At 41.5% G+C, this 23,462-nt stretch overlaps 1 protein-coding gene across 2 annotated transcripts in view; it reads left to right on the top strand.

Annotated features, from left to right (window-relative positions):
- The window catches only part of PDE8B (phosphodiesterase 8B), a 46,390-nt gene that overhangs the window by 18,223 nt on the left and 4,705 nt on the right, over nt 1-23,462 (top strand). For both annotated transcript variants that reach the window (XM_083576060.1, XM_083576059.1), the window contains exons 5-20: nt 420-477; nt 7,952-8,040; nt 9,026-9,104; nt 9,373-9,513; nt 9,919-10,007; nt 12,802-12,862; nt 13,268-13,319; nt 13,750-13,827; nt 14,264-14,340; nt 16,396-16,560; nt 17,159-17,204; nt 18,149-18,287; nt 19,314-19,512; nt 20,275-20,492; nt 21,295-21,424; nt 22,971-23,138. In XM_083576060.1, coding sequence (XP_083432186.1) covers nt 420-477; nt 7,952-8,040; nt 9,026-9,104; nt 9,373-9,513; nt 9,919-10,007; nt 12,802-12,862; nt 13,268-13,319; nt 13,750-13,827; nt 14,264-14,340; nt 16,396-16,560; nt 17,159-17,204; nt 18,149-18,287; nt 19,314-19,512; nt 20,275-20,492; nt 21,295-21,424; nt 22,971-23,138 — 1,789 coding nt within the window. The remainder of the gene's footprint in view (nt 1-419; nt 478-7,951; nt 8,041-9,025; nt 9,105-9,372; nt 9,514-9,918; nt 10,008-12,801; nt 12,863-13,267; nt 13,320-13,749; nt 13,828-14,263; nt 14,341-16,395; nt 16,561-17,158; nt 17,205-18,148; nt 18,288-19,313; nt 19,513-20,274; nt 20,493-21,294; nt 21,425-22,970; nt 23,139-23,462) is intronic.

Below are 23,462 nucleotides of genomic sequence, written 5' to 3'. Positions count from 1 at the left end.
ATTGTGACCGATAGCACACCAAAGCTATTTGCCTTGTGGGGGTATGATGATGAGTTTAACTACTTAGCCAACATACATTGTGCAGTCTAGATTTCTGACTCGTACCAAGCTCATGTTGGCATAACATAACAAATAAGGAAAGGCAATATCTGCAAAACTGATATTAAGAAGAAAACTCAATGTGCTAGAGTAAATATATATTTTGTGCTTTATGACTTCTATATGTATGAATAATATTATTGCACTAATTCCCAAAGGGGTAGCTATGGTAATCTGTGTTGCAGCAAAAACAACAGGCACTTTAAAGATTAACAAATTGATTGTGGCATAAGCTTATACATACATAAATACACATACTTGAGGGAATTATCAGAATTTTTCAGATCTCTTGGCTGACAACATTTTCTACAATTCTGTAGGTCTGGTAACCAAGAAGAAACGTCTGTCCTACCCATTCTCCATGCAGGTTTTAACAGGGTATGTAGAAGTTATTTTCACTTTCTTTAAGTGATTACTAATTTTTCAGTCTCCAGTTATTTTCTCTCAATGATTTGATGCAGATGTTGTCAGACACCTGTTCATCAGCCACCCTGAGTGATGGTGCATACGCATCAGAATGATGAGGTAGAAATTCTCATAAAAACTGAAAATACATACTTTTGTTGCATGATAGCTTTGAGAGCCCCCCACCTTTACATTTTAACTAAAAATGTCTGAAAAGTAAGCAGGGACATTAAGGGAAAGCTATTTTCAAAAATTAAATCAGGGTTCTCTAAGGGTATCTTAGTAAGCACCTTTAACTGCCTGGTCCTCTGTGGTCAGCCCTGAGCAGAAGAGGACTGGAAAGCTGGCTGCCGCTTTCTTTGCCTTTAAGATCCTTATGTAAACACAAAATGAGTCTGGGTGTAAGGTCAGACTCCACAAGCAACCACCTGAACTTCCCAATAAAGACCTGGTTACACTGGAGAACTGCATTTTTAGATGGATTTAAAAAGAAAAACAAAGAGGGACCAACTGTTTGGTGTGTGTTGGTGTGTGCCCCCTTATTTATTTATTTATTTATTTATATACATTTCATATTTAAATTATATAGATAAGACACATAAACTTTGAATATTCAAATACTGTAAATAAAACACATCATGTATTCTTCGCCTTTAACATTGCAGTTGTATATACATTGCATGTATATGCAGTTGTATTTTACCAACTATTGTTACACCTTTCCCTTTCCCCATGTACCCTTTTGACTCCCCGCCCCCCCGGCATGGCTTCTTTAATTCTATTTACTAATAGTGCTATTGTGTTTATACTTACTATCTAACTTATTCAAAATTCCATCTTCAACATCATAATTCTTGTCTTTGTGAGCTCAGTCTAAGCATAGAGTTGTGTGTGTTTCTTTGGTGCAGCCGCAACGAAAGATTGAAAAGTTCTACTTTTAAACTAATCAGACTTCTGTGTTATTTCTGAATATTCTGGTTAGTTCAAGCTATGGTCATTTCAGAGAAGCCAGGATCAGAAATGACTTATGGTGCTGATTTGTTCAGAGCCAGCAGTGTGTGGGGCATCCCCTTTTCTGTTGTTTTTGCCACCTGCTTTTTTCTTCCTCCCGACTTTGACATCCACATGAATTTAAGCCCAAGAGTCACATAAAATTAGACTTGACTCCTGCTTTTAAGCTATCCAGGGTTATCCAAGTTCACACATAATGAGGATCCTGGTTAGTTTATTAAACAAATAAACTGGTTAGTTTATTGAACTACAACTCCCATCATCCCTGACCACTGGTCATGCTGGTTAGGAATGATGGGAGTTGTAGTCCAACAACATCTGGAGACCCAAGGTTGAGAAAGGCTGGTTAAAAGCAGGTGTAGATACTTCCTATGTCCTCATGACCACGTCAAAGGAGGTGTGTGTGTGTGTGTGTGTGTGTGTGTGTGTGTAGACCTGAGTATGATGCAGGTTCTTGCACGTGATGCTAAACCCAAAGTTCAGTATTTGTGTCTGAATTATTTCAGTGGATATGAGCTTAATGCTCTGATGATGCAATTTAGCACTGAGTCACAAAAATGGCATGCTCATTTGCAGGCTGAATTGATCTGCGTTATAGCTGGCCACCTCACGAATCTGGTGACATTAGCATGCATCCAGATAGAAAATGATCAAACATCACCAACCCACATTTGTAAGCTGTGTCATGGTGCTGTAAATGCAGCTTGGTTTTAAGATGGCCTCATTTTGAACCTGCCACTGATCCATCAGCTCCCTTATGGACAGATCAGTTTGGTCTTGTGAATCAGCATGAATGACCCAGTCTAATAATCTCTTGGTGCGAATTCTATTGTCTTTCTTATCTTTCTCTCTCTCATGTATTTGCTGCAATAATTACAACCAACTTGTTCAGACAGGATCCCATTGAATATCTCCATGCCATCTTTAGGTTGTGTATTATAGCTCATTCTTGTTGCCCTTGTTCTCAAGTGACGGGAAAAGGATTAACATACCAAAGAATAGGCTTTAAAATAATACTGAGTGGGTGGACAGACACTTTCTATGCTTCACTGGTTGCCTTCTGGGCTGCCGTTTGTTCACAGGAAAAGCAGCCAAAGGCTGAGCCTCTGATTCAAAGCACAGTCACCTGGAAGCAACTTCATTAGTATTGATGAGGCCAAGGGAGCAATCCTAACTCCCAGTGGGGGAGCAGTGGGGTTGAAAGGAGCAGCAGGGCCGCCACCACATCCAAAGCTACACAACATATACCAAGGAACAATTTTTTGTTGAGCCTGCTCCAAGCTGGCACAGCAAAGAGGCCAGCTCTCATCCCTCTCTGGCAGCTATAATGGTTTAGGATCCAGTAGATCCAGTTCCAGGCCTTACAGCAGGTACTACTAGTGCGAACTTCACTGACAGTACCCTGTCCACAGTCCACACCAGAGGCAGTGAACTCTGCATCTTCACCAGCAGAGTTGGGGGGAAGGACACCTGTGCTGTATCCTAACTTCCTCCAGCAGCATGGATCAGGGGTTAGGATTGCTGTAGCCATTTCAGAGGTTTAGGGTTTGTGTGTACAATAAGAATAAATGTATATTATTCATAGTAGCCTGCTTTTTTCATTAGGACTTCAAAGTAACTGGTCAAAGAATAAGGAAAATGTAAACAAACATTATAGGGGGACTTCCGGGTTAGCGCCATCGGCAAATGGCGGAGTTCCTCCGACTGGAGGAACTGGCTCCATGGAAACTGGGTCTTCCCGCCGCGGCGAAGGTGGGGACCCGCTAGAAATCCCAGGTGGAGGAAGCATGGGAACGTGGGGTTTGGCAGGGCACCAGGAGCGCCTCCCCTACTCGCGGGGAACCCCATTTTGGGGCTCCGGAGCGAAGTGGGGTGAGCGGCGCGGTGCTGCGAACTGATTGCTACTTTCACGGAGGGAAGCCGCATAGCCATTGCCGGAGAGCACTGAGTTTTTCCTGTGGACAATTGGACGTTAAACAAGTACCCGTGAGTAGAAACGGAAAATTGGATCAAGAAACATTCTAATTTGGCATCGAAGTGGGAAGGTTTAAAACAGGAAGTCCGCCTTCCACTTTTTGTAAATAGACTGAAGCAAAAACCTTGTAAGCTAATAGCCTGGAAAGTCGTTTGTAAAGGTCGAAATCTCCTTCATTTATAACCACTAAAACCCCCTTGGAAGCAGGAGAAAAGGGGGGGGGGAATTTTGACTGTTCAAGCCTGCAGGAGAAAGAGTAAAAGAAAAGTAAGTTTCCACCGTCTCAAACCTGGGAATGGGATGTCAGAGACAGAAATTGTCGGAGACGTTCATTGACTGTGAATGGAACATTTTGAAAGATAGCTAAAAAAAGAGAAACAAACTGATTCCAATGTTGCCTTTTGCATCCTAAAGAAACAAAATATTTGAAAAATGAAAGTAACTTTCCTTTGTTGGATATGTTTTAAAAAGATGGACACAAATAGAAATTGTCTCCTCTAGAGGGAGCTTGTTAAATTGTTGCTGCAGTCCACTAGGGGACTTTACAGCTGCGAGATTAAGATTGTGGGACCAGTCTTCTGACCTTGAATAAAAATGTGTTGGGAGGAAGTCTTGGTGCTGGCTTTTTGTAAAACAAATGCTTTGCTGGAGCATTTGCATGAGAAGATGGACCTGATGAATGAGAAGTTGGACTTGATGACTGTTGTAGTCAGTAAATGTGGACAAACAGGGAATACTGACACAGAAATCATACAGGGACCAACTCAGGAAACTGGTTCGACTGGGCAAGTGCAAGGGCAGATGATAATGGAGGAGGTGGCGGATGCACCTCAAGTAATGCAAATGGAGAGATCCGAGGCCCTGCAGGAGCATAAGCTGCTGTCTTTGAAGATTGAATTTGGAGTGGGCCAGGGGGAGCCTGGAGCTGAGGAGGCTCTTAACTTTGGAGGGACTTTGAAATATGCTGTTAACTATTTTTTGGATCACATTGATGACTGCGGGGAGTGGGACTGTGGGGAATGGGCTGGTCTGATGAGGGGAGATGGGAATAACTATCGGCTGGAATCCCCCAGAGATCTACTCCTCAAGGAGAAAGGAAAGAAATTAAGAAAGAGACCAACAAAAGACAAGGAAAAGTGCAAGTATAAACAAGAAGAAGAAAATCTGCAGAAGGGGCATGGAAGAGACTTAAGGGCCTTGGACATAAAATCACCAGGTTGATGGACTGGATGGAATGGACAGTAAGGACTGACATAACCCGAGACCAGGAAGAAGGGACGTTGGATGAAAATTAGAAGAAAGTATAAAGAAAAATTTTTATTTTGGAAATTAGTGTAAAATTAATGAATATTAGGGAAAATGTTGGAATGAAACTATCTGGCTTTAGTAGAAATGATATAAGGAGTTATGTATAAACAAGTATTAAGTTTTAAGCTTTAAGGTATTTTATGGTAAGATAAGGTTAAACAAATTAAGGCAAACTGAATAACAGAATATGGTGAAAGATGGAAAGGATTTGCTGGGTTAATTAATAGGCTAGACTGTCAAGATAAATTATTCAAATAAAAATTGAGAAAGATGGAAAGAATTTGCTGAAATAACTAATTAAGCTAGAATACAAAAAGGGAGGTGTGAGGAGGTCAAGGAAATAAGCAAATGAAAGATGTAATATGGGATTTGTATTTTTCTTTTTTGTTGTGGTGTTGTTGTATTGGCTTTTATGTATTTTTTCTTCTTTTTTGGTTTTTTTCCCTTCTCTTTTCTGTATTTTTTAAACTCTGAATAAATATCATTTAAAAAAAAACCACAAACATTATAGGGAACTACAGCGTATTAGATGCTGCCATTTGTTCTTCAAGTTCCCCCTCCCAACTCTGTCATTCCTCATCTCAGAAGAAAACTGTTTGTCAGCATTATACTTTTGCTGCTCGTTGCATTTGCCAGACCTGCTTTTTCATATATATAGCCTAAATTACGTGAGAGGGACAGGCAATGTGAAGCCTTCCAGATTTTCTGGGACTCCAGTTCCCATCAGGCCCAGCAGGGGCAGAGGAAGTGGGGTGCAGTGGGGCCATCTACCCCAGGTGTCTACACTGAAGGGTGACAAAATGCCGGGCGGCACTCATCGTGGGGCCTGCAGCGTGCCCGAGCAAAGCATCTCTCCTGGGAGTGATGCAGTAGCTTGGGCATCTGCAGGCTCCGCAGCTTGGAGGCTGAGTGGGAGGAGGCAGGCAGACTCCTTGGAGGCCCCACGGAGCGTCCTGCCCTGGCTGGCCCCACCCCGCGGGTGACTGGCCCCGCCCCTGGGCGCAGGGCACGTGCGCCACCCCAGGCGCCCGATCAGCTTGCTCCACCGCTGAGCACCAGCCAACATCGACAATCATCAGGGATGGTGGAACTTGTAGTACAACATCTGGAAGGCAACACATTGACTACCTCTGCTCTGTACCATTCTGTGCTATTAAAATGACATAATTTTTATCTGACAGCCAGCTTCTCAAAGGTCCATTTCTAGTTCTTCTACTCATGGATTTACTTACCCTGCTGTACAGTGCAGTTGTAGTTGCAAAAGCCACATACATTCTGTTCTCCTGTCTGTTGGTACCACTTTAATTTACAATCACATATGCATGACATTTTAGGGGTTCAGTATGCATAATATGTAGTGCATGCAGTCTCTGCAGTTTGCAGAAGTTTTGCCCAGGCTGGTTCCCCCTCATCCACCAGCCCACATTGCTCACAAAAGCAAGATTAGGATTAGGGCAGGCTCTGCTTGCACAATTCATTTTTCCCCTTTTGCCCCCGAAAACTTCCCCAAAGCATATGGGGCCACCTAAATAATGTGTCTGTCTTGTGGAGGCTATAGTAGGAGAGGGGAATTGCCCAAACTCGGTAAGTGGAACCCTGTTGGATTCAACCCAATAAAAACATAAATAAAAACTTAATTCAGAACATGGAAAACATTAAGATAAGCGTCCAGAGGCAAAAACCAAACTGTTCCCTTACACACTGCAATTTACAATTTGCACAGTTTGCAATGTACAAGGCACAAACCAATGCTCTCCTTCTTTTCCTTCCTAGGAAGAAAGTAAAAATCTAAACTACGGGCATTTGCACATACCAGGCTTAAATTGCCTTTTAGGAATTATTTATGTTGACAGCTGATTCATGTGAAAGAGAAGGTCAAAGAGATGTAATTGTAACATGGATGTTATTTGGCCAGGGCAGATTTTGTATTAATAAAAACAAACTGAAGCAAAGCCTGCTTTAAGACTCATTAATGAATCCCCTACTGGGTCAACACTTGTAATTCTAGAAAAGTGGGGACAGGATATTATGGGTCATGTTTTCCTTATGCAAGAAAATGTAGCATCACACCAATAACTAATACATTAAAATTGGTGAAAGTTATTTTGCACCTACAATGGTGATGGTGACACTGCTACATTTTCAGTGGGGAGGGGAAGTGGAGACTTGTGTGGCATATTCTTACTGCTATAATTCTTTCAGCAAGAGCCTTTGAAGTTTCTTCAAAGGTTTGTTTGCTGGCCATAGAAACGTTTGTTCATTTATAGGGCAAGTAACATCAGAAAGTACCATCTGCTGAGATAGCCATCAAAGTCTCCATGTGCTCTTAAAAAAGCCCCCCCCCCAATCTTCAGTTAACAACCAGTCTTCCAATGCAATACAGCTACCAGTTTCACTGGCAAAAATCTATAATCGTCAGTGGGAACAGAAATAAGACACCAAATGTTGTGGCTCCTGTATGGCGCAAATTATTTTTCTCCTCCGGTTTTTACTCAGCATTGCCAGTGACCTTTCAAGCACCTTAACCTTGAGCAGTTGCTGTCACTCAATACCTGCCTTACTAGGGATAGGGTAAAATGTTAGAGCCTCCCCCACCCTTCCATCTTTTAAATCGCACCTCTTATGACTTCGTGATTCTTATGATTTCATAACTGAATGCTTCATCAGGCTGAACAATTTTAGGGTGAATACACATTCTCTTTTGTGGGGTAGGATTCATGCTTTCAGCACTAAATGGCCATACCTCTTTTCTCCAGTTTTGTGATTGCCTCCTTCAGGCATGAAAAAAAATCCATTCTCCATATCACAATGCAATATGCTTGCAAAAAGCTTGTAGAAACTGTGTAAGGGGCTGGGAAAAGAGACTCATGGAGACATTATTTATGCCCACTGGTGTGGACAGAACATAGTAGGATGCAGACATTAAAAAGTGCAATACTACCAGTAAAAGAGAATAGCAATTTCACTTTTGGCTCATTCTGTGTGGAACTGATGGGAGTCACAGTTCAACAACACCCGGAAGGCACCATTTTGGGTACCCTGGAAGAAACAATTAGCAGGCTAGATGGACCAGTGGTCTGACAGCTTCATATGTTTTCTGTGTTGATATATGGTATCTTAATTGCATATAAGGCTTTTTTTTCTATCCCCTAGAGATTTTTGGAGAATAGTAGCATCACTGCTTGTTACAATGAACTGATTCAAATAGAACATAGTGAGGTGCGATCACAGTTCAAACTACGGTACGTAAAAATATGTGCGAAAACTGTTCATGTTCTTGACAGAAAGTGTCCTTGGCAGAAAGGAGGCGAGCCAGTCGCTAGCATGCAGCCCGGAGGGGGAGGAGAAAGGGGGGGCGGCAGCAGGAGGAACCGCCTCAGCCCGCCCTAGCCAAAATCCCAGACATATGCTTAAATATTTAAAAAATCCCCCCGGATGCCCATGTTCCGTGTACAAGACGACCCACAATTTTTTACTTTTTTTAAAAAAAGCAAATAACCTCGTCTTATACACGGAAAAATACGGTAGTTCCAGGATTTGGGAAGTGCAGACCAAATAATTAACCATCCATCAGGAGTAAGTGCTGTTTGGGGCTTGCACAGGGACCCAGCTTCTAGAAGTGCCTCAGAACATAACCCCTGCATAAATGAGGAAGGTGTACTGGGTCCAGAAAATTCTGCTGGCCCCTCTGCCCCAAAATGTACCACCAGTATTTGCCATCCACAAGTCAAGGGCCTACCCAATAAATCAAAATAAATTTGACCCCCATGTGATACTAGACATTCTCTCAGCAAGTGCACATACCACATTGTAACAGGAATGATGGAGTCATGGGGGTGACTTACAGAGGAGGATTGCTTATCCCCTCCTTCACTTGAGAATCTTCCCCTTTTCCCATTTCCCCTCACTTAAGCTTATTCATTGCTCTGGCTAAAGGGAGCATTTACAGAGAGAGAATAAAAGGCAGGAGAAATGCAGGCAACCAGTATTTTCTTTGCAATATCTACACTGTGAATACATTACATATTACCTAACAATCCTCTCCATAGATGTATTGTAGAAAAATACATTGAAAATCCTGGTAGAAATGAAAACATACAAATGCAAAACATCTTGCAATGTTTTTAAAATCATTTTTTTTTTTTTGCATTCAGTCTATGCACTGATGTAATTCTGACCTGTTACACTTGCAGATATTAATGGTGTATAATAACTTGTTAATTTCAGGGCATGCAATTCAGTGTTCACAGCACTGGAACACTGTCATGAAGCCATAGAAATAACTAGCGAGGATCATGTAATTCAGGTATGGAAAAGGCACATTTTTCTTTCTCTTCAGAAACCTGTGTATCGATATATCAGTTGATTGAACACCATTGACTTCTGTGGTTGTATGTAGACATTTGTGCCATATCCCTCCTTTCCTTCTTAAATATCTGTTGGGGGAGGGAGTTCTACAATGGAAATGTATCTAACAGTATTCATACTGGGGACTGAATGTAGCATAGGCATGCGGAATGCATCTTTAAGTTCACGCTTTCCTTGGTTGCTCACATGGTTTCTTTGGTTTATAGTATGTCAATCCAGCCTTTGAACGGATGATGGGCTATCAAAAGGGAGAGCTAATAGGAAAGGAACTCACTGAGCTTCCAAAGAGTGACAAAAACCGTGTGGACCTACTGGACACGATCAACACTTGTATAAAAAAAGGAAAAGTAGGTGACTAGCTAAATTCTACCTCCTGCCTCCTTAAACCTCCTTAAACTGAACAGACCTTTGAGATCATTTTCCTCTGTTGGTAAATTACAAATCTAGGACACCTTAACTTTATTGGAGAACATGTGCAATTGGATAACCCTGTAACAAATCTGTAAGAGGGAAAGAATTGTGTGTGTGCATGCATAAAATCTGCTTTTGTGCAGAGTTTATTGCCATGTGGAGATTCTGGGATGATGGATTCTCTGCTTGTAGCTTGCTGTCAGTGCATCTATGATTCTCTCACGTAAAAGGTGTCTGAGACTGTGGTGTCACAAAATGCTACCAGCTTAGAAATGTTTATTTTAAGAAAGGGGTTTGTGATCTGAGCTTCCTAGAATGTTGTTTTCACTCAACTTGTTTAGGAATGGCAAGGAGTTTATTATGCACGGAGGAAATCAGGAGACAGTATCCAACAGCATGTGAAGATAACACCTGTAACTGGCCAAGGAGGGTAAGTTTGTTAATTAAAAGTGCACTCTGTTGTAATGGTTTTCTCTGTTATACATACGTATATAAATAGATGGAATCAGGTTTGACTGTGAATATATACACCTATATGCATAATTATATTTCTATCAAATATAATAATTCCATATAATAGTGCCATGTTTCTTGGCACAGGTCTGGGCTTTAAAGCTCTGTGTCTGAGTGTGTATTTCTTCTCTCTCAGTGCTTTCCCTAGGAAAACCTGCGTTTCACCGCCAAATCAGAGTAAATGGCAATTAGGTTTTCTGCAGATTGGACCCAGTTTTATGTGTTTGATTCCCCTGAATCTCTGTTCTATAAGCTGGGTTTTCTGTTTGGTTGTTTTAGGATGTGTTTTTTAACAATATTAAAATAATAATAACAGTACACCGCTTGTATAAATGCTTTAAGATAAAATAAATATTATCCCTGTCTCCCTCCCACCAGCTGCTAATCCTCAACTGTACTTCACCTGTGACTCTCACCAAATGCTAGTGCCATTGCCAAGGCACAAGCCTTGTATTACCTGGATTACCTGAGAGTCAAACTACCGTAATTTTCGCTCCAAAACACGCACTTTTTTGCTCCTAGAAAGTAAGGGAAAATCCCTGTGCGTGTTATGGAGCGAATGCACTCGACCGGAGCCATGGCTGCCGTCAGTCAAGCAAAGCGGGAGCCGCTTGCAGGGCTTTGCACGGCTCTAGCTTTGCTTGCTTTACAGCCAGGAGGAGGGGGAGGAGCCGAGGAGGAGGGAGGGAAGGAGAGCCATGGCAGCAAAGTGGGCAGCAGCCGCTTACACACGAGGAGGGACAAACGGGAGCCATAGCGAGCCGGAAAAGCGCCGTGTAGCCAGCAACAGCTGCTGCAGCCTCAGCTAGCAAAGGTCCGTGTGCTCTCTAAACGGAGCAATGAGGCTGCAGAGGGACGGCAGGGCACAGGAGGGCTCTGAGCCACGAGCGCAGTGAAAACCAGTAAAAAAGTTTTTAAAAAGGCTGCTGGGGACAGGAGGGCACGGGATGAGGGAGAGGGGGAAATTACGATTCTCCCAGCGTCTCAGCTGATCCGCTGAGCAGGACTTGGGTTGCAGGGGATTCACCATTAGCTGCGTAAAGCAGCAAAGAGGGAGAGAAGGAGCAAAGCGGGAGAGGAAAGGAGCTGCTTACACTGCTGTAAGTGACTGCTGTCTGGTTGGCTCCTTTAAAGCAACAGTGCTCTTTCCCTCCCCCCTCCCCGCTCAGCTCACCGAAAAGCTCCTTTTCCACACACCCCACGCGAGCTCCTTCTCCCCTTAAACCCCTCTCCTGCATCATTAGCAGCATCCTTCTCTACACACCCCACGCGTGTTCCTTCTCCCCATAAACCCCTCTCCTGCATCATTAGCAGCATCCTTCTCCACACACCCCACATGAGCTCCTTCTCCCCTTAAACCCATCTCCTGCATCATTAGCAGCATCCTTCTCCACACACCCCACATGAGCTCCTTCTCCCCTTAAACCCATCTCCTGCATCATTAGCAGCATCCTTCTCCACACACCCCACGCATGTTCCTTCTCCCCTTAAACCCCTCTTCTGCATTATTAGCAGCATCCTTCTCCACACACCCCACGCGTGTTCCTTGTCCCTTGAATGCTTTTCCTTCCCTCCCCACTTAAAACGTGGTTACAAAGCACGGATCCACATGGATCCTCAGGATTTTTGCACTGGGTCACCCCAAGTTCACCATCAGATCACATAGCATATCCATGGCTACAGCCTGCACCAAAAAACACACACGCACCCACTGTTTCATGGGGCTGCAATGGCGCAAAAACGTGGTTACAAAGCATGGCTCCACGTGGATCCTCAGGATTTTTGCATTGGGCTACCCCAAACTCACCGTCGGATCACGTCTGTGGCCACAGCATGAACCACAAAAATCATACATCCACTGTTTCGTTTAGAATATTTTTTTTCTTGTTTTCCTCCTCTAAAAACTAAGTGCGTGTTATGGTCAGGTGCGTGTTATAGAGCGAAAAATACGGTACATGTGATGTGGAAATTCCATGGCTGGAACACCCATCAAAGCAGCCTTGGGGTTAGGGGCAAATAGTTGAAATAGGGGCAAATAGTTGAATTCCCCTATGCATCTCTGATTCAAACTACTCTCCATACGTTTTCATAGAAAAAAAAGCTGTGAGGAGTTTCAGACTGCAATCTTGTGCACCTTTACTAAAGAGTAAGTTCCCCTGAATTTAGGAGAGCTACTCACATAGGATTCCACTGCTAGTCATGGAATTCCCATGTTGCACATAGTTAGACTCATAGTTGTCCTTAAATAAGGTCTCATCTCTCAGTCTCATTCTTTAAAATGTGAACATAATTGACCTATTCTGTAGGATGAGATGAATAAACAAGTGACAATAATAATTATAGGATTTTTTTAATTTGGAAAAAAAATATTGAAAATACAGTAATTTTATGCAATCTGTATAATTATAATAAGTCAACAGCATCGTATGACTGAATATTGTCCTGATACTTATCATTCCAAAACATCACAGATTAAAAAAAATCACTCTAAAAAATGTTTCCGTTATTTGCTCTTCTGCAATATGTTAATTTAGACATTAGATTTTCTCAAACCTTTCTGACAGTGATGGAGTAGTTAATTAACAGGTTTCTTTTAATTAATCAGATCTGAATTTTTTATTTAAAGTAAATGGTAACAATTTAATCACCAGTTGTGCCAAAATTATTTTATTTAGTAACAGTGCTTTTGTTGTTTTTGTTAATATTGGCAGGAAAATCCGTCATTTTGTATCTATCAAGAAGCTATGTTGCACCAATGACAGCAACAAACAGGTACTGTGTTTTCTTTGTAGTATACAACCGCCTTTCTTGATATCATCCCATAGTAATAACTGTTTTTCTTCACACAGCCAGTACATTATGTAATATTTAAAATACGAGTGTCAAAACATACTACTTGGAAGACTTCACCAGGCAGCATGCAAGTTTATTTGACCAAGCAAAATGACTGGGCCAGATTTTGGGGAGAGAATTATGCAGTCTTTCAAGTTACACAGAATGCATCATGTAGCAGAATTTGGTCCTAGGGAAAGCTAAATTGTTTACAGGTGCAAATAGAGTTGTCAGAAGAAGAGGAAGCACACACCTGCATACCACAAGGTTGTCTGTGCAGCTAAGGTTTAGCTAAATCAGAAGTTTATGTTTCTATTTCCTTTTCTTTTTTTCACATGACACCAGACCTACAAGACCCATCGTGATGAAAAGTGTGCAGGAGACCAGTTTCAGTCAGGTTAGAGAATAATCTTTCTTCAAATGGCATCGTTTTATAACCATCTAAATTCTTTCAGCGGTGTGTGTGTATGTATATATATTTAAGTACCATCAAGGATCTAGCAGAACTGGTACTTTCCCCCCGAGGGCTTTCCTAGAATTATGCCTACAGATTATGCCTTCTGCCATGTTGGATGGTAGATGCAAAGAGATGCCTATCTCAACAGATTTGCAGGTAGAGAATGTAATCCATTATGTATTGAAATGTGCTTTACATGGTGGTTCAAGGGCAAAATTATTGAGAAACATTTTGGCTAGCTTAACAACCTGATCAAGAAAATAAGTTTTCTTAAATATCTTTATCTGTAAATAAGAAATTAGTTAAAACAAATGTGTATGTGAAAATAAATTCTGGCCACTTTTAAAATACCTTCCTGTAATATTTCTAGACTCTCACTCCTTCAGATGCAAGAACAGGAGAAAAGAATCTATTGATGTCAAATCAATAACTTCTCGAAGCAGCGATGGTAAGGACACCAATGTGTGGAGAATATTTCTAGCAGTTCAGGATCCTGGATTAGATTGCTGCTGCTACTGCCACTGTTCATTTTTGAAGATTTGAGAGAGAGAGGCACTTGATGTGTCTTCAAGGTTTTTGTTAAAAGTAGCTCCCTATTGTCTGGGCTATTGAGCAACAATAATAGAAAGCAGTACAATTTAGAACAGTGGAAAGTATTTGGGGGCAGAGGTGTCTCCATCTCTTACTGGCAAATAATTTATTACTCTCTGAGAACATACGATGGGACTGTAGCTTCTTTATTTATTTTATTACCTTTATATCCTGCCTTTCTTTCAACATGGAACTCAAGATAGACCCACACATCTAAAATAATGCAATGTACGAAGATGCAGATTTTTACTTTTGTTTGTTTTAAATGCCAAAATGTTTCTGTTTAATGGCAGCCCCAAGTTTACAGAATCGTCGGTATTCATCAATGGCAAGAATACACTCCATGACAATAGAAGCCCCAATCACAAAGGTAAGAGTCAACAACTTTCTGATAAAATTTCACACACACCAACAATCTGGACGGATACAGCAAGGCTTGTTGAGGCATTCAGATATCTTATGATGCGCTCAGCCAACACAGTACGTTTCACATCACCCCAATGACCTGGTTTGCATGTAACACTAAGCCAAACCATGGCTAAGTGTGAGCATGATAGTGTGCATGTACTCTCAGTTAAAATCATAACTGCTTCACTCCCCCTCCAGTTATCCAGCTGTTACGCTACCTGGAATTATGTCATGGTTTGGCCTGGCATTATATTGCTGTAGGCAAACTATGAGTTGTAGCCACTATTTGTTTTTCGCTTACTATTCATGGTTTGTCTTGGATACACAAACCATGAGCATGAGTTCGGACATAACACTACATGCATACTGGACCAATAACTATGTAGTTTCTACTATAGCAGATAAATAAAAGGTGTGGCAACTTAAAGCCAAGCTAATTTTAAGATGTTGCTTATCAAACACATGAATGGAGACCATGCTATTTATTCATTCAGATGCCTCTAATAACTTATTGTAAACATGTCCTTGTAAACTCACAAGAAATGGACCAAGGATGTTTTTTCTAAAATATTAACTAATACTTTATGAACTATTATTACATAATAGAACTGCCCAACTTGAATCAGTAATCAACTAAGTGTGCACTCCTGTACATGTTCACTTAGAAGCAAGTACCATTGAGTTCAGTAGGGTTTACTCCCAGGAAAATAGGAATAGGATTACAGGCACGAACTTTAATTGCTTACTCAGTGATGCCAATTTTAATCATGTAGGCAAGTGGTTTTCAACCAGTATGCCGTGGCACCCTACAGTAACTTGAAAGATAATAATAATATTATAATTTATTACTTATACCCTGCACATCTGGCCGGGTCTCCCCAGCCACTCTGGGCGGCTTTCATCAGAATATTAAAAACACAATAAAACATCAAACATAAAAAACTTCCCTAAACAGGGCTACCTTTAGATGTCTTCTAAAAGTCAGATAATTGTTTATTTCTTTGACATCTGGTGGGAGGGCATTCCACAGGGCGGGCGCCACTACCAAGAAGGCCCTCTGCCTGGTTCCCTGTAACCTCACCAACACTTTGAATTATGCTCGGAAACATACTGGGAGCCAATGTAGGTCTTTCAGTGTTATACGGTCTTGGCGACCACTCACAGTCACCAGTCTAGCTGCCGCATTCTGGATTAATTGCAGTTTCTGAGTCACCTTCAAAGGCAGCCCCACCTAGAGTGCATTGCAGTAGTCCAAATGGTCAGGGGTGCCGCAGGCAACACTGCCCTCTCTCCCTCTTTTCTTCCCTCCCTCTTCTGATGCCCTCTCATGTCTCTGCCTCCCAAAGGCTTGCATAGCTGTTTATTGCAGCAGCCCAGGCTATAAGCTCCACAGGCAAATGGTGCCTCTGGCAGGCACCTCTCTTTGGGGCGGGGGGGCACTCCCTGGAGAACTCACAAGGAGAGGGGAGAGGAGAACAAGCCGAGGGAACACTCCACAAGGGAAGGTGTTCAAAAAAGGGTGAGAAGCTGCCAGCGCTGCAGGCAAGGGGTAACATAACTGGGCTCCTGAGCCCCACAGGGGTGCCGCAGAAAGAATGTAGTTGGTTAAGGGAGCTGTAGACTCAAAAAGGTTGAAAACCTCTGATGTAGGCAAATTGTAATCAGTTGTTAATGGTACATTTGTTGCTGTTTAGTGTCTATTTTGCACTCATTGTAACAGGGCTTGAAAATATAAAATACAGTCTGTCCCTATAACAGTAAGTGATAGCTTTTGCTTATAAGTTTTAAATTATCATAGTACTTTCAATATTCTCAAAAAGGCACCTATTTTGAATTTTTAGCAATACATTAATCTAAATGGTAAATTAATTTGTTAATCATTTAAATAAGATGATTAATCAACTGCTTTATTCATCTGATGTTCATTTTACATACTAATTCCTTAATGGTTTCATGTAGACTAAAAATTAGCAATAGCTCTGTTATATGTTTTTCCTTTCTGTTTGTAACCCCGTAGGTCATTAATATAATCAATTCCGCTCAAGAAAACAGCCCTGTAACTGTAGCAGAGGCCTTGGATCGGGTTTTGGAAATCTTACGGACAACAGAACTTTACTCTCCTCAGTTAGGTACCAAAGATGAGGATCCTCACACTAGTGATCTTGTTGGAGGTCTGATGACTGTGAGTAAGAAGACACATATCAAACAACCAATTTCACTCACTGTTGTGGGGTGTTTCAGCTGAGCTGATGTTCTAAGCAAAATTCCTGTGGCTTCTCAATTGCCTCATTACATTGATAGTACTACAAATCATAGCATTCCGTCAACCTTCTGTTGCTGGTGCTTGTTGTGGGAAAAACTGTTAAGATTTATGTAAGCAGCATATGGAACGCACAGTAGGAGGAATATATTGAACTTTGCCCTGGTTCACCAAAGCGGAGCTCTGTGGATACAGAAAATTGCCTCTGTAAACTGCTCCAGATAAGCAGCCATGAAGGAGGATAGCATGCAGCTTTAATGTCAGATTGAATTCTCAGTAGTGTTGCAAGTTTTATAGTGTATTTATTTAAGCAAGCATTCACACATTCATTGTATGTGCTTTTCTAATTATTTGGAGCATAATTTATATTGCTTAGTGCATAAACTTAATGATACCCTAATCCTAATCTTCCCTAACCTTTTGCGGCTTGATCACAATGTCTTTTAAGAGTGCACCCTTCTCCTTTTTTCCTTGGTGTATGGAATCCGGCAGTGTGCAAATATTTTTTGTTTTATTTCAGGATGGCTTGAGAAGGCTGTCAGGAAATGAGTATGTATTTTCCAAAAGTAAGTTCCCACGTCCAACTCTCTTTAACGCATGCCTGATTTATTTGTTGCTATTGTTGCAAAGCAATTAAGTCTTGCTGAAAATCACTGGTGCAGAGGTCCAGTTCTTACACAGTAAAAGGTCCAGCTCTTACACAGCAGTTACTTGGTTCAGTAAGGAATATCTATGTATGGAAGATGTTGAGGCTTATCTTGGTGGGTATATCCAGCTGTGTCATATGGTCAACTTGACCCCGTTGAACTGGCTCATTGCATCTTCTTGATGGGCTTATACATCCCCATTCAGGGTCACCGTTGTTACATGTGATTTGTTGCCTGCAATTAGAGGTGTACCAGGACCAGAGAAGACAGTGTTGAAAAACACAAGCTGGGTGATAGGAGTGTGTTAAATACAGAATTGCCCCCGTCACATAGAAAGAGGGTGCCTGGGCATAAAAACTGCAGGGAGGTAAACTACAGGTGAGGGCAGTGCCTTACCACCATGCATGCCACCTTTGCATATGCACCTCTCCACTCCACATCAGGGCAGTTCCATTTACACACACATGAGATTGTAGCCTCTGGATTGGATCCTGATATAGTTATGCTAAGATTAGACCCATTGAAATCAATGAATCACAACTAACAAGTCCCACTGATTTCAGTTACTGATTTCATCCCGTCGTGTCTACCTTGGTCCAAATACTTAATTACTACTAAGGATTCTTCAGTGTGGTGTAGTGGTTAGAGTGGTGGACTAGGACCTGGGAGACCAGGGTTCAAATCCTCACTTGGGCATGAAACTCATTGGGTGGCCGTGGGCCAATCGCTGCCCCTCTGCCTAACTTATAGGGTTCTTATGTGGATTAACTGAGGAGGAAGAGGAGAACCATGTGCCCCACCTTGAGCTCCTTAGAAGAAAAGGCAGAATGTAATTGAAATAAATAAATTTCTCATTTGGACAGATACCACGAACCAGAGCCATGGTCACCTCTCTGTGCCAATTACTATAAATGACGTTCCACCCTGTATTGCACGCTTACTGGATAATGAAGAGAGCTGGGACTTCAACATTTTTGAACTGGAAGCTGTTACAAATAAAAGGCAAGCCTTCTCTCTGCATTGTGTTAGATAGAGGTGTAGAAGTGGAAGGTGTTGCTGAACAAGCTGTGGCACAAATTAAGCTTGTGTCATCTATGACTTGCTTAGTTGTAGCTGCCTGTCTCTGGCAGATGTTGATACAGGAAGCCAGGAGTAACTTGTGCTTCCCCCTCCTGTGCTTCCTGGTGGATGTGTGGAGTGGGCATGATTCCCAAAGCTGCCAGAATAATACCCTTTTTACCTTATGTTACATTTGTTGTGGTTAGTTTAGCAAAAGCAGGATAGATCTATATGCAGCTCCATCCTTTCTGTCTTGCGACTCCCTTCAAGAGCTACTACATGGTGCCACCAATATTTCTTTTCTTTCTTTCTTTCTTTCTTTCTTTCTTTCTTTCTTTCTTTCTCTTTCTCTCTCTCTCTCTTCACTTCCCATTGAAATTAAGCTTAAGAACATGCAACTGCATGTTAAATCTATTATGCCCCTATGACCCCTTGCCTCTTCAGGCCAGAATACATTAAATACAGTTTGAGGTGTTAAAGCTTTCCCCCCACAAGCTGTCAGCTCTCCTAAAATGCTGCTCAGCTGCTGTTTGGCACAGAAAAGTAACTGCCATTGACATCGATGACAGCTTCTCATCTGTGCCAAACAGCAACTGAGAGAGGGAGCTCTTAATTAGAACTACAGCACTGGAAGATAGTGGTAACCCTTCATGCCTTTGCGCCATGGTCCTGATCCTAATTGCCCCCATGTGGCTGCTGTTTTTAAAAAAGGACTGCACAATGCCAAGCTGTGCATTTCACGTCATGTAATTTGGCTCTTCCTTTCATTCCTTCCTTTTATATAAGTCTCCCCACTGTCAAAATGCTGATTGTCAACTTCACATGGCAAGCAAGCACACACAGGGATAGTGGTGAAATGTATCCAGTAAATGGAAGCTGTTGCTAACCAAAGTCTGCAAGAGCAAGAAGACTGATAATGAATGCCTTTCCTGCCTTGTTTTACCATCTCCCTTTCCAATTATGTTTCAGGCCACTGGTTTACCTGGGTCTGAAAACTTTTGCCCGCTTTGGTGTCTGCGAATTTTTAAACTGTCCTGAAGCCACACTGCGAGCCTGGTTCCAGGTGATTGAAGCCAACTACCACTCCTCCAATTCCTATCATAACTCCACTCATGCAGCTGATGTCTTGCATGCCACAGCTTTCTTTCTGGGGAAAGAGAGAGTTAAGGTACAATTTTTGCTGAGATTTCCTATACTTATGTTCAACAAGTTATGACCGGGTGTTTCCATGGTATTTATTTGAAGTCCCTCACTGCGCTGCTTACTATCTGAGAGTAGTTATACAATCATTTTTATATGGAAAAATGTCACTATGTGGTGGCATCTCCCAATCATTTTTGTATGGTTATTGATATTTATAAATCAGCAGTGGGGAACCTTTGGCCATGAGTCTAAGTAGACACACCGGGCTTCCCCATTTTGGCCAAGCCATGCCCACATGCCCTACACTTGATGTCATATATGAGGTGTGGGGCATGTAATGCAGCTGATTATCAGGGAACTGTGCATGGGGCACACAAAGCATTGACAATCAACTAATGGTCAGTGCTTACATAGCTTTATTCATAACGCTATACAAAAACAGATTACTTGACATTGTTGTGATGTCAGGTGATTTGACAGGTGGAAGGAATAAGAATCTGGTCTGCTGGCCAGATCCAAACCCCAGCTCTGTTGTAAATGGATCTTCAGAAGATGAAAATGAGCTGCATCTATGTAGCCATTGAAACTAATGCTGCATTCCCCATAGTTATGGGTGGATTACACTGGATGGGTAAATTTCCCATCGGGAAAATTACAAGAAACTCCTGCCTCTAGATTCTACAAACTCACCCAGACTTGCATATCAGTGACTCTACTGGTGATTACTGTTACATTTTTATTTTGATAAATACTGTATAGGTGAACGAGACTTAATTCTTTCTTGTAGGCAAGCCTTGATCATTTAGATGAAGTGGCTGCATTAATAGCTGCAACAGTTCATGATGTGGACCACCCAGGACGGACCAATTCTTTCCTGTGCAACGCAAGCAGTGAGCTTGCTGTACTCTACAATGACACGGCTGTGTTGGAAAGCCATCACACAGCTCTGGCGTTCCAGCTCACCGTAAAAGACAACAAGTGCAACATTTTCAAAAGTCTCAATAGGTTAGCTTCCTCACAGTTCTCTTTGTTTTGAGTACATGAAGATACATTTTTTTGTGGTTGTGTGCGAGATCTGCCTCCCCCCCCCCCCAAAAAAAAATTCTGTTTATAGATGGATGTCTGGAATTTTGTGTCAACAATCACATCAGTGCTCCAGAATGCAGAGGGTTGGCCTATATGAGATTGCTAGCATTCATCAGCCTATGTCCAAAACTTGGGTTTTTCTTTTCTTTTCCACACATTTATCTGCTATGGTCAGCATTCTCATGTGAACGTTGCCTTTCTCCAAATTTTGGACACTTATTGTAACATACATATAGTTAAAAAAACACACACAACCCAAGCCTTCCATATCTGTGCAGTGTGTACCAATTATATTCCAAGTTGAAGTGTTATGAAAATGTATTTCTTCTCCAGAAATTTGGGATATTTGCTATTTTTTAGGAAAAATAGTTGGGCCTGTACCTTGGGATTACATAGATGAATACTTACTCACTTTGTATGAATATGTGAAAGTGATTACAAGGGATGTATTCATAATGTGATTCTTTGGCTGGAATGTTAAATGTGAATTTGGAGGCCTGATACCATACCTGGGAAATAGTGAATGGCTGCAGATGGTGAGCCACACTACTGCTTAGCAAAGATTCCTCTTTTTTAACAGTATTTGATAACTTTCTTTAGAGCAATTTTAGCCCACTCCTGCTCTCTCTCCTTTTATAATCCTTTCTCTTAAACCTTCCTGCTTCCTGTGGGGATCCAAATGTTCTGAGTTCTTAAACACTCTTCTTTTCCCTTTTCCCAGAAATCATTACCGAACGCTTCGTCAGGCAATTATCGACATGGTTTTGGCAACAGAAATGACAAAGCATTTTGAGCATGTGAACAAGTTTGTGAACAGCATCACCAAGCCCATGTCCTCGGAAGAAGCACAGGTATTTTAAGTAGATGTATATTATGTGCATTTCAGTGGCACTTTCTTTTCATATTACCAGAATTCATACATCCACAACCAGGATCTGTGTTTTATGCTATTAGGTGCAAACAATGTCCAGGTGCTCAATCTCATAATAATATATTACACAATGTGCATTGTTTCTCTTCTGCTGATGGAAGGCATATAGAGCAAAAAATACAGTAACTGGATTGCATGAACCAAATGTCACATAATGCATCACATTGTCATACAATAAATCCACATCTGTACAATACAATAAAAGGGACATATAACACGGTAGGCTCTCTTGTACTGCTTCCTAAAACAACCAGGTTTGTGCAGGGTTGTTTCTTATATTAAGGTGTAGTTTAAAAGCGTTATGATAGTGTTTTCATAGCAGTTGTGAGCAGTTATGCTAACCCCCACATTTATTTATTTATTTATTTATTTATTTATTTATTTATAATTTTTATTAACTGGCCAATCACATCAAATTAAATCACATCACATAATTCCAAATTACAAAGCCAAATTTTTAAATTTTGTTGGGGGAACCCATACTTCAAGATCCAAAGGGGGATTCAAATCATCTTATTACTGCGTTAATGTCCAAATCAGTCCCATTCCACATCATATCTTGTTCATATAATTTCTATTTTTCCTTTACGATCTCTTCTGTTAGTCTCCTTTAGCCGATAAGCAAAATAATAATCCTGTGTGGATTTCCCGTTCCTCCACTAAGTCCAGATGGTTTCCATATATCTCCTTCGTAGATAGCATCGCTCTTTCCATCATGAATTTGGCATTTGTTGCTCTTAAGTCCCACCGAGGAGTTGATCCACGATATGTAAACAACTCTATTTCTCTTTCTCCTCCCAGACCCAAGAGCTCCAACAATGCCTCCCAAAATGGCGACGGCATTTTTAACTGCGTCATTCCAAAACTCTTAGCTTTCCAGCTTCATCTTGAAACATTGCTTTGGTTCGAAAGTTTATCTCCACACAGCCTTAAATCCACAGCTTAAGTCCTTAGTTTCTGACTCATTAGAGGAGGGGATTCTTGTTAAATCACATAAGAAAAAGGAAGGCAGGTTTTTCCCCCCTCCCCCCTCAGTCATTTGTCATACCATATCTTGACGTATCTTCTCATATTTTATTCTTGTCTTGTTATCAGAGATCTCTTCTGTCAGCAGTCTTTACTCCCCTTTTTCCTTGAAGCATGTGCAATTTATCTCGTCCAAATTGTTTCTTTTGAAGATGCTTGCAACTAGCGGCGCGAATCAGGGACGGCGTCCAGGAGTGCCGGAATCCCACAGGAGGGCTTTGTGCCTAGTGCCCCCACCCCCACAAATTCGGGGGTGGTATAGGGCACAGCAGGCAAGGGCCGTCCCCCCCACAATCCTGGGGGGGTTAAGGAGGCTAATTACCCCCATCATAGCCTCCAAATTACCTCGTGTGGGTCGGAGAGATGTTATTGTCAGCCATCTTCCGATGTGCCACCTAGTGGCCCCCTGCCCCACATTTAACTATGTATCTGCATTTCAGAATGAGGGTAGTGACTGTGAATGTACAACCAATCTCAAGAACATTCCAGATAACCAGACGTTGATTAAGCGCATGATGATCAAATGTGCAGATGTTGCAAATCCATGTCGCCCTCTAGAACTGTGTATTGAATGGGCTGGGAGGATTTCAGAAGAATATTTTGCACAGGTATGGCTTTATAATTTTTAAAACTGAATACTAACATAGCTTTTAGCATGAGAAAAATAATTTTACTTCTAAAATGCTGTTGTGTTTTCAGGTGACTAGAAAGCAAATGCTATCTGTATTTCCCACCTCAGCTTCTACCATCAATAACAGCTTCATATGCCATGACAGAATTCATTAAGTATAATTGATCAGTTTAAGCTAGCAGATGCTAAGCAAGTGCACACACTTTTAAAAAAGATACTGGAGTGATTCAGAAGCACTTTGAACATTGCAGCAAAAAAACAACCAACCAACCTCAATTCGGCAAAGATTTGAAGATTCTGC

Source organism: Podarcis filfolensis (assembly GCF_964270895.1).
Source record: "Podarcis filfolensis genome assembly, chromosome: 11".
Taxonomy (NCBI): domain Eukaryota; kingdom Metazoa; phylum Chordata; class Lepidosauria; order Squamata; family Lacertidae; genus Podarcis; species Podarcis filfolensis.
Note: the sequence above shows the minus strand (reverse complement) of the source record. Positions and strands in the feature narration are given on the sequence as shown.